The 12,270-nt window shown below is 34.4% G+C and overlaps 1 protein-coding gene across 1 annotated transcript; it reads left to right on the forward strand.

Moving 5' to 3' along the window:
- Positions 1-153: 153 nt before the first annotated feature.
- Positions 154-11,798, forward strand: LOC131051427 (L-gulonolactone oxidase 5-like). The gene is made up of 4 exons (XM_057985948.2): positions 154-394; positions 508-751; positions 9,827-10,851; positions 10,957-11,798. The coding sequence occupies exons 1-4, from the start codon at positions 154-156 to the stop codon at positions 11,796-11,798; spliced, it is 2,352 nt and encodes a 783-aa protein (XP_057841931.2).
- The last annotated feature ends 472 nt before the right edge of the window (positions 11,799-12,270 follow it).

Here is a 12,270-nt window from a genome sequence, read left to right on the forward strand (position 1 = left end):
AAATTGGAATGACTAAGTGCAATAATAACTAATTAGCACTAGAGTATTTGTAACATATTTTTAATTTATAAAAATCTAAGTTATGTTTCAATATTTTACTCCAATTTGGAATCTTTCTTCACATTCAACTATCTAGCAATTTAGGAAAAAATGATGGGTGGGAAGGGAAAGTGGAGCACTAGGGTTTCAAGAGGAGGGGAGTTTGTAGGGGATGAGGAGGAAGGAGATGTTGATGGCAATGCGAATGATGGAAATGAAGGCCATGGTGTGTGTTTTCACCTATCCAATGGTGTTTCCCTCTTTTGGGAAATTGTGGTTCTAGGGTACTTGGATTTGCCTCCTTGTGCATGGTGCCCTACTTTGGGTCAAAGGGATCCCGTCTTTTGTGCCACAGGTGAGTGTATGATGGGATCTGGCCCTCATTTGTCGGTCTTATTTACTTGGAACTATCTATGGGTTCATTAACCTGTTTCTATGAAGGCTATTAAGGATTGGGGCTATTCACAGTGGCTTTGTTTGTGGGGGTAGAATTTGTCCATGCCTTGCATGGTGGTTTAGTGTATGTGGTTGATAGTGTTGCAGTGCTTGTTGTTGGGTGGGTTTATCTTGTTGAAAGTGATGTTTGGGGCCCAGAGGTGCTTCAAAGGGTAGCAACCCCCTCCTCTATTTTTGTCATGAATCTGTGGCTTGTTCAATGGTTAAAGAAGGTGTTTCCTTTGACATTTGTGTCTTCTTCCCAGGTGGTTTTTAGGTGCGTTGTTCATTTCTAGGTTAGACTTGTGGGGTGTATTAAGGATGGTGATGGCATTGGTTCTTCTAGCTCCCTTATGCCTCTGGTGCTTTGGGTTTTGAACCTTTTTATTATTTTTTCTTCTAGATTGGTTGTTGTTGTTGGGTAGTTTTTATTTTCCAAGGTTCCTTATTTGTGGACCTTGGCTTGGAGTTAATTTATGCTATGGTTGTGCTTGTCACTCATGTTGTGTTTGTGTAGTGGACCCATTTGTACAATGTTATGGTTCTCCTTTATGTCTTCTATAATGAGTGTTTTTGGAAAGAGGTTGTGTGTGCTTAAGCTTTCATCCCAATGGAGGCCTTGAAGGCGTTAATACCTCTTACATGTGTTGAGGGGTCTGGTATAGTTTTTGGGCCTATGGTTCCCTCTCTTCTCTTGGTGGAGCCTTTCTTGTTGTCACAAGCCCTCCAAATGAAGACTCATTTTGAGGTGGAGTATGATTTTGTGGTGGTTGGTTGAGGCCTTTGGGGCCATGGGTTCAAAACATTTCTTGGTGGAAGGTGGTTTTCCTCATGGAGTGGGGTTTTGGCCATCGATGGTGGGTTGGAAGCGGTGGCATGTTGAGGGATGGTTACCCTACGAGCGTTTAACTAGAGAGGGCTCTACTCCCTTCCTACTGGCCTCTATGGTGGATTCTAACTTCTTTTGGGGACTACCATTTTTTATGTGGGGTGATGCTTTTACCCCACTACCCCTTGTTCTCTTATGGTCCCTCTTGAGGAATGATTTTTGAATTTTCTTTAAAGAGGGTTTTTCAAGCAAAAGGTTGCGAAATTCCTTTCAAAATCTGTTGGCTATTTTTTTGTTCCCTTGGTTGCTTTGGTCAAAGTTCAAGGGGTTTTTCTAGATGGTTTGAGGTTTCTTTTGAAACCCTTTTGTTTTGATTTGATGTTTTTATTGTGATACAAAGCTTGTTCCCACCCGTTTGAGTCTTCAATCAAAATCCTTGGTTCAAAAAAAGGGTTTGTCCTTTCTTTGGTTTTATGGTTCTGGTGGGCTCATTTCTTGTGAGCTTCCTTTATAAATGCACCTATGTGGTGGTTATGTAAAAGTCTGGGCCTATCCCGCCTTAATCAATTAGAACTATCTAGCAATTTTATTAAATACAATTATGATTTTTTTGGTATAAAATTGATCTTATTAAGTAATTCCTTTAACTTCTCGTTTCTCAATAAAATAATTCTCTAGGATTATCTCTACCTTTTATGGATTGATAGTTATTTCCCTCTCAAACATGATATGACTGAGAATCTTTCCTTTACTAATTTCAAAAATGAACTTATTTTAATTGAATGATATTTCATTCTTTCTAGAACACTATAATCAATTTCCTCAAATATCATATATGATTAGCTATATGCATAGAAAACATTGATAAATAATCCATATAAATGATTATACAATTGGCAATAAAATGTTTGAAATTTTTTTTTACCTTTTTAAAAGGTGTCTCTTTTATTGATCAATCCGAATGACATTCCTTTATATGGAAATGCACCCCACTTCATTATAAACACCATCTTGAGCCTACCTTCATATTTCACCATCATCTAAATGTATTGAAAGTTTATATCTAAGAAAAAAATTATTTGGCAATCTTTGACTATTTGTAAGCCTTGTCCACTCTCTTGAGTGGATGATTGTCTTTTGATGCTACATTATTTTTAAAAATTAACATACAGCCTAATTTGACCATTCTTTATGGTATTTGGAATATAATTTGAAACCACTGTGGAGTACGTTACAAGAAAAATGATCCTAGCTAATAACAAACTTTTCATGTCTTTAAAAATTGATGCTTCTAATAATACATGTGGAGGTTTTTGTCTATTCTTGAAACGTTTTACATTAGTCTTTAATTGGATGGTTTTATAATGACCATATAATGTTAATATACATTGATAACAAAGACTGCTAAATATTGTATCCATTTTTACAATACTATATAAATTTGAGAATAAATATATTTAGAATTTATTATTTACATTATGATTTTATTATTTGATATTTAACAAGTATGAAGGAACATAATTGAAATGACATTGAGAAAATTAACTGACCCACTTAACCTCATGTCCCATTAATAGGAAAATAAATTTAATTTAATTTAAAAATCATAAAGTAAGAAGGGATGTTTTGGAGGAATGCACACATCTTCCACTACATATGACAATAAAACAATTCCAAAATGAACTCTTGCTTACCCATATCATTCATCTTTCTCTCAAAAAATGGATACTTCACCTCACTCTCAATTAATGGATTCTTCACCAAACTAAGGACGTGCAAAAATACACAAAATATATTTATTCATTCCATTTGTAAACAAAATGGGACCATCTCTCTTCCCCATGTAATATCAAGATATGCACAAAAGAATCAAAATATAGAAAATTGGATAATGCATATATTTGGTATTTCAACAACCACACGTTACATTAACAATTATATAATGCAACTCATGTCGCTGTGATAAAGTTAAACATAAAAGTACAAATGAGTATTTAGGTCAGAAAATTATTAACAAAATTGAAGCATTGAAGTCTTTGTTATCCCCACCACAAAATATATTATGAACTCTTGGCAGTGAGCTTTCTATTTTATTTGATAGCCCCAAACCCTAATATCGGTCTAAGTTTTCTCAAAGAATAAACATTCAAGCAACATGGGCTTGTGAACAAACATATAAGCGCCATGGGCTTGTGGGCCATTCTTTGTTGACTTCGCTGCAATTGTCAAGTTTCAAGGAAGATGATGATGATCAAACTTCCAATTATTCTATAGCTTAAATCACACATACTAAGCTTTGACTTCTAGACTTAAAAGTGTTGAATACTCAGAGTCTCTCATTTTGGACTTTAGCCCCTGGTTCTTTCCAACCCTTGGGGGCTTAATTTGCTTCTTAATTTTTTGGCAAATTTTCTTCTATTGAATTTTTTTTTATTGGAGAAGGTTAATTTTGTAATAAGGCAAAATGTTTTTCTCATTGACTTTTGCTAGGTAACTCAGAATTGAGTGCCGTTTTTTGTAAAAGTGCATGTGTCTTTGCCACAAATCCAACTAGCACACTCACACACTCTTATTATAAAGTGCTAATTTTTGGTTTAGTTACAAAGAACTCTTATAAAGTGCCAAAAACAAGGGGGTCATCAAATATTATTAAATCAAGGGGGGTATCCTTCTTGATCTTTATGGGGATGTACAATGTAGTCATATGGAAAGCATTGCAATCTCCTTACTTGTTATTACTTATGAATCTAGAAATGCTTCACAGAGAGCATGCTTGATTCCTTGCAACAAAATATGCATACCAGTTTTCAACATTGCAGATTTGGAAACTAGTATGACAAGGTTCAATCTTTGGATCATGTGCAAACTTCAGAGACAACCACATCACTTCCTACACATCCAGAATGGGAAGTCATATTGCACACCATATGCATTCTCTTGCAAGAGCTATATTGTAATGCACTAATATAAAGTGCCACACCTCTTTGTACTTTGTCATTGATGACATATGTGATGTAATTTTCTTATACTCCATAGATTAGGAATATCTTTTGAGACTTGGTGCATGACTCTATTTGAGACTTTGATTGTACAAATATGTACATGAGCCTAATCAGACTTTGATTGTACTAATCTGCCATTGAGGAGTATTTAACTGATGCTCAAAGAAGGCGTCTCCATGTTTGATCTTTATTTTATTATAGTGAGTGATTCATTGGTCATTCCTCATCAACATTAGTACCTGGTTGTGTCACACTTTAACATTCTTGGTGTAAACATTGGCTTCTTTGTAACAAATTCTACTTTGAGGGGCATCTTCATGGTCTTCTCTTCTTATCTCTTTTTTGGAGGATAGTTTTTTCCCACTAGGTTTTCTGTCTTTCTCCATTTATGAAAGATTTCATTGTACATGGGTACCTCACCATGCTAGTATCCGGGACCCATTTCCTTCATGCCCACCTAATTTATGCTTAAGGGGGAGGGGGGATGTTAGTGTATTTATTTCATTTAATTACACTTAGGCTTATTAATCCTTCTTAGTCATGCATTTATTCTTGACACTTGTCCATGCAAGATGTCAAGTCGGTTAGGAGTTGTTAGAGAGGTGTCGACTCATTTTCGACACCTAATGCTAGTTTGGTTGGGAGGCATCTCACCACCACTCATTGAGTGTTGGGTTTGAATTTTGATTTGACCCAATCACTCTACCTATATGTACAATGACCAACTATGCTCATTCTCGGTGCAATCTTGTTCTTAAATTAAATCTCTTTAATTATGGGTTCTCTACTGATATATTTATCCATGGGAGTTTCATCTATACTTGGAAGAGACAATGATAGTTTATTATGTGTAGAGAAAAATGAATTAATAACCGTGAATGGTAAAATATGACAAAAGAAACAAAGCTCTAAAATGAACTCAACAATAATAAATTGTCCATGAATGGAAGAATGTGACAAAAGTAACAAAGTTCTAAAATAAGTTCAATAGTTAAAAAAGTATTGTGTGCATTAGATACTTTAAATGCTGTGTCCATGACATGTTGAAATGTAGCGTTATAATATTTATTTTTGGTTACATTGTGTATTATTTTCAATCAATGTTTTAGATCACACTTAATGCTCTATCATTAGGAATAAGAGATTTCCTTGCTAATGGTGGAGAATTGAGAGTGATAAAAACGTTAAGTAAAAAATATATACATTTTAATTCAAAATTTGTCTTACAACATTAATTCATGAACCATGAAAAAAATATGGCAACTATACCTATAAATTTTAAATATGATCTCTAATGGATAGGCTAGGCACCAAATAAACTTAAATATGATAAACTTTTAATCTATAAAAAGTTCCAAGGTTCTTCTAGTCACTACTAATATATCAAGTATGGTTCTTTCTCTATGAAATAACATGTATGATAAATACATCAACCATGCCCCATACTCTATTGTAGTATGATGATAAATGTTTTCCATTGCATGTACACTAATTTATAACTTGTTTGATAATGATTTGCAAGTATTCAAAGGCTTGCAACCATTTCTACATTTTTCTTCAGGGAAAATAGGAGTCCATAAATGAAAGCCTCATAATAAGAAACATTTCTAGTGCATGTTAATTATACTCTAAACTTGTAAAGAAAAAATTATGCCTTATAAAAAATTCTTGCACGTAGAAACATAAAATTTTATTGTCTATATCTAATCATCCAACACTTTTAATTAGATGAGTTAAGAGAATGGTCCTAATGGACCATACAAGTTAGAGTTGGGTATTAAAGCAGGGTCACATCTCTATACAAAGCTATTGAATTACACTGTCATCATAATGCACATGGGCCAAAAGGAAGCACAAAAACTAAACAACGAAAGATCAAAAGAAAATTTGTTGCAACAACAAAGTAACAAACAATACAACCAAATAATTACATCCTAGACCTAAAGAAGTCCACACCCTTAATCCGGTAATGGGATGGAGATATTATTTGTAAGACCTTTTTTCATATCTTGGTTGATAGCTGAAGAAAACCAATGACCCACACAACCCAAAAGAGGGTGGAGGAGAAAATGTTTTCTTGGCCATAATGGGAGACAAGCCACAAAGAGGGGGATTAAATCAAATAAAAAGATTAAAGTAGAGGGATCACATAGGATACAAGGATCTCACTTGTGACACACTCAAGAATTGATGGGAGCATATGAAAAATTGGAGGAATGTGTGGATCATGAACCAACGACATAGTTGTAACAATAAGAGAAAGGGATTCTATATAAGAGTTTAGCTCAAAACCAACATTGTAAGTATATCATAGTTAGTAAGTTCTTCCACTAGGAGCGATAATGCGAAATGTTCATGCAAGCATGAGATGAATTGAAGTGACTAAAATCAAATCACCATCAACACTAAAAATAATTTCTTTCATAATTCAAAGGGTATCCCCATGGGTAGTCCTTCACCTATTAAACCACATTTGATGGAAGAGATGAAGACAAGTCCAACTTCAAAAGGATGAGAGAAAGTTAAGATGATAGAACATGGTAGTAGTATCAACCATGAGAAAATATACCAATGAATCCCCAATTTTAATATAACATAGGTTGCACCTATGTGTGAGAAATGTGAATTAACTAATAAAAGAATTAAACACACACCAATGAGACATTATATTAAGGAAGCAAACAATAAACAAATTAAGGAATCACTTCCCCAAGTTCTCACTTCAAATTTATTGGTTTCTATAGGTCAATGAATCATTAGATAAATATATTGTTGTACACTAAATATTGTATCCTTTGTAATCATCGGGTTCAAATATTATATGGGTCCACCTTGGGATCTAGATTATTGACAACTTGTTCTAATCATTCTAAGTTTACTTTAGAAATTGCTAGCAACTCACACTCAAAATGGTGTGGACTTTAAGAAATTGCAAATAGTAAGGTGTAACACTAAAAAAAAAAAAGAGTTGACATAAAAAATATTGATCACTAAGCCCTTAAATTTGCTACTATCTTGTGGGTCTAATGTTTATATAATCTACAAATCTATCAATATTTAGCTATTACCAATATATTCACATGAAATTTAGCACGTATGTGTTCTTTAGGATGCAAGAGCAGTATCACATAATCATATTATCAATCTCAAATTTTGAGACCATTAACTCTTTAATATGCTCTATCCGTTTAGAATATGTAATGCACACAATGACTATTGTTTACTATTAGTATAAGTGGGTTTTGGGCAGGGCCCAAAAAATATTACAAACCAAGATAGTTACCAAAGGGGTAACTAACAAGATTATCTAGACAAAACAACAAAAAGGTAAAAAAATTACTATTGATACCGGTTAAATCATCCTTTCATTTCTTTACCTATTACTCTTATTACTTAAAAAGTGCACTCATTGTAAAACTATATCATCCTATAATATGAAAACTAATTTTATAGAAAGAAAAATAATCAAAGGTGAGCACTGTATGAGTTTGCAAGGAAACAAATATGTGTCATCAAATGTTTGGTCCTAGTTCATCAACGCTCTAGGAATTGTGAATTCTTTTCTTTGATAAGGAAATGTTTTGAGCAATAGAACATAATGGCCCTTTCATGGAGAATAATGAATTGACCTTATCCACTATATTTTAGGTTTTACATTAGGCTTCAATGGGCTATCTTATGGAAATAAAATTTAGTAAATTTAATATCATTAAATAAATAATAAATCTATGTGGTTTCCTATTATTCATTTTCCTCCTAGTATTTGTATTCATAACAAAATTGTTTAAACTCATTTATTTTTATAAATTCGACATCAATTTTATCAACTATTTATGGGATTCCAACCTAACATCATCATTATGGTAGTCTACTATGTACAATATTTTTTACTTCATTCCTCGACATAATTTTCTGCTTCTGGCAACTAGTTGTTCATGGTTTCTAGGTATTACATTATTTGCCAAGCTTTATCTTTGAAAAAGTTATCTCTTGTGGATAAGAGGGTTCTATGATCTCTTAACTAATCTATGCTATAGGAGATACATGTTTTATAAGGTTTATAGTTTTAACAATTTATACTAAATCATTCTCATTTAATAGGGTAGCTTTATTGTCTTCCTCCAACAAAAGTTTCTCTAATGTTCCCTCCTTTTAGCTTTAGTCATGTTAATAGTGAGATGAGAGTCTTCATTTATGCATCCAATATTTTGAATAGGATTATGACATGATTGAAAGCTCTTGTGTACTTGTGACCAAGTTGCCTTTTATTTTACTTTAACTAATTGGATTCTGTATCATGGTTGATCATGTCCTACTCTTTTGGCCTGAATGGGACATTGGAAGAAATATTTTAAATTAAATTTTTTACCATGTATAACTTAAATGGGAATTTCATTAAAAATTTCAAGATGATGTAAACTATTAATTTTTACGGTTTTTGTTTTAAATTTTAAATAAATATTTTTTAAATTTTAATAAATAATTTATCATTTGAAATAATTTTGAACAATTTAAGTATTTTTTAATGAGTGACATTTATTTCAGGACATTTTTTTTCATAACTTAACCCAAATCACTAATACTAATATCTAGTGTATGCATAATTTTTCTTAACTTTTTGATCCATATTTTATTGAATATTAATTTTTATATCACATTAATTATAATTTAGAGTGATTTTATTCCACAATACATAGATTTTATTATTCTCTGAAAAGATTAACCACGATCCCTTTTCTCAACAATTATGGTTCCTAAAATAAAACTATAGTTGGCAAGTGGAGTTCTTCTATCTCTTTGTCCATCCCTTGGACCCTCTAGTTGTGGAGGTAAGACTCCAACCTATGAGCATGGTATGCCTTTTAAAAATAGACCTCGATTTGAAATGATAGCTCCTCTATAAATTAACCCCTGCCCTTTTAATAGTTTAGAGTGAGGTCTTATGGAAGGGGTTGATTATCTATTTTCATGGAGCACAAGGTCCCATGAAGCAAGAAAGCAACAACCCTTGTCTTTTGAGACTATAGATTTGAGTTAAATAGGAGTAGAACTAGAAATTGTCCTACTAATTTAAATTTTTTTCTACAACTTTTCAATCATTTGAAATTTTTGATACCAATTAGAAAATCATAAAAAAATAAATGATATTTATTTATTAATTTTAATCAAATAACTTTTAAACTATACTACACTACTAAATGAGACCCCTAACTTTTAAATATTTCTAGAAACTGAAATTTTGGAAGAAGCACCCTCCATAAAAAGCGCAACCTTACTTTTCTTAATGAAGTTTATTAGGGGATGGGATGTGCTGGCGGGAAGGGATAAGGTCATGTCGACTCGATAACAACGTCGGTAGAAGATCGAGAGAGTTCTGGGAATGGATTCTCAACCAAAAGATCTCGTACATGCCTATAATCATCCCTAGACAGTGAATCATACAACCCTTATGCGAAGGCGGGGCATCACAATGGTAATCCATAATCTGTAATCTAGTGGTAATCCCTAAAATGTAATCCAGCAAGAAAGAAAGAAATAAAGATGCGTTTGGAGCCCATTCTTCTCCTCGGAACATAACAGAACTCGTTTCACATTTCGGAAAGTGCGAAATGAGAATGATGAGTCGCACTCTAACTATTTTGTATGCGTTTATCTTGTATTTCACCCCAGCTTTGAGCACAAACGAGAAAACAAGATCGTGCCGACCTGCTTCATCTGTTCAATGCAGAAGCCATGGATGCGAAATCTTCAATTACCAGGGCATATGGGAGGACCGTTCCATTTGCAAGGCAGCCAGCGTGGCGAGGCCTACTTCAGAGGCCCAACTCGTCCGTGCTGTTGCCCACGCTATTTACAACTCTAAGAAGATCAAAGTGGTGAGCAGACATGCTCACAGCCTATCAAAGCTCGTCTGTGTTGAGAGCGATGGATTCATCATTTCGACGGAAAATTATGACTCCGTCATTGAAGTGAATAGAAAGGCCATGACAATCACTGTCCAAGCCGGAACGATGATGAGTGATGTGATCGAAGCAGCTGCAAAGCATGGCCTCGCTCTACCCGCCATGCCTTACATCAGTGGAGTTTCTGCAGCCGGCGTTATTTCCACCGGAGCCCACGGCAGCAGTTTAGCCGGGAAAGGCAGTGGAGTTTATGAATACGTGGTGGGAATGAGAATCGTAGTTCCTGGTTCTCCTTTCGATGGTTACGCAAAGATCATAACTTTGACTGAAGCAGATGAAGATCTCAAGGCTGCCAGATTGGCTCTGGGAACCCTGGGAGCAATTTCAGAGATAACATTCGCTTTGCGGCCCATGTTTAAACGATCGGTTTCTGTCTATGTGAAAGATGATTTCGATCTGGAAAATGAAACGGAACGTTTCCTCAGAGCTCACACATTTGGTGATATAAGATGGCTTCCTTCACACCGGAAGGTCGTTTTTCATGCCAGCAATCGCGTTTCTGTTGATGTTGCAGGAGACGGCAGCAGCGCAATGACCGGTGCTCCCACCACGGTAGCTGACATTGAAACAGGGGCTTATCAATGTGAGTGCTTTTAACATTTCAATCTTTTATAAAAATGTATAATTGTAGTATTTTTATTATATAATAAATATTGATCGACTTATTTGGTATGCAATTGCCTCTCAGTTGATTCAATCCAGGCAGAAGCAGACGTGGACGCAATTTGCAACCTTGTTGGAAACGGGACAATTCAAGCTGTGGCGAATGGCAACGGGTTTTTGAATGACGGGAAACGCTTCACAGGCTACCCAGTTATCGGTTTCAATCATCGCATGCAGACATCTGGTAAATGCGAACAAGTTCCTAAACAAAAAGATAAGAGCTGTACTCCTACCCAAATTTTAGATAAAAATGAGACCACATGTAGCTGGGACCGTCGAGTGCACACGTCTTTGTATTTTGACGTGGAACTGAGAGTGCCTTTGTCTCGATTCCGAGAGGCCATGGCCGATGTAAAGAAAATAAGAGATTTGAATCCTCAAAGAATGTGCGACTTAGGTTTCATATTTATTCGGTCTATTAAGAAGTCGGAGGTGTACCTGGGACCGGCTGAGGATCAGGTGACGATGGAACTCCTAACTTATCGACCAAGGGAAGCGGGTACACCCAAGTGGAATGAAGATGTGTATCAAGAGATAGAGCAGATGTTGATCGAGAAATATGGAGGAACGCTACACTGGGGAAAGTCTGGAGGTCACTTGTTTGGAGGGTTAGCTAAACAGACGGTGAACTTGGAAAAATTTTTGGAGGTGAAGGGGAGGTTTGATCCAGATGGAGTGTTTTCTAATGATTGGACGGACGGATTGTTTGGAATTGGAGGGAAAGGTGTGGAGGAGTGGAGAGATGGATGTGCACTAGACAAAATGTGTAAATGTAAAGAGGATAAACATTGCGCTCCAAGCAAAGGTTTTTTGTGCAGGTCAGGGAGAATATGGAAGTATGCTCATGTTTGTAAGAAGGTCAAATGAGGTAGTGTTGTTTTATTTCTAAATAAGTAAATATATTATCATGCCTAGCACTATTATGATACATATTTTATCAGTAATTAATATTTGTTGAAGATTGACTCATTCAAAATAGAATTATGCTTTTACAATTAAATGATTGAAAGTATGAAAAATAATGATGAGACCTTTTCTCACATGATTTGAATTGTTTTTTTTTTCGAAAGAATGTATTTTTGATATTTTAATTATATGTATAATTTGATGTATTGATCAAGTTTATATAAGTTATAAAACTGAATAAGTTTAGAATATATATAGTAATAAATATCTATATTCAATAAATAAAAAGATATTTCTATCTCCAAACTGTACAAATTAGAGGATGTGCTAGTAAAACTATTTAATAGAAAATTCGAAACTTGTTAGAGATAAATTAATCATACAAATATATACATATTCATTTTAATTTTTAAAAAGATAAAAAGTTTGGACA

The sequence above is a fragment of the Cryptomeria japonica genome, chromosome 5, assembly GCF_030272615.1.
Source record: "Cryptomeria japonica chromosome 5, Sugi_1.0, whole genome shotgun sequence".
NCBI lineage: Eukaryota > Viridiplantae > Streptophyta > Pinopsida > Cupressales > Cupressaceae > Cryptomeria > Cryptomeria japonica.

Excerpts from the sequence above, each read along its gene's own strand:
- LOC131051427 (XM_057985948.2), top strand. The coding sequence starts at position 154 with ATGGGTGGGAAGGGAAAGTGGAGCACTAGGGTTTCAAGAGGAGGGGAG. Across the intron at positions 395-507 it reads TCCCGTCTTTTGTGCCACAG|TGGCTTTGTTTGTGGGGGTA; the intron begins GTGAGTGTATGA and ends GGCTATTCACAG. Across the intron at positions 752-9,826 it reads TCTTCCCAGGTGGTTTTTAG|CAAGAAAGAAAGAAATAAAG; the intron begins GTGCGTTGTTCA and ends AATGTAATCCAG.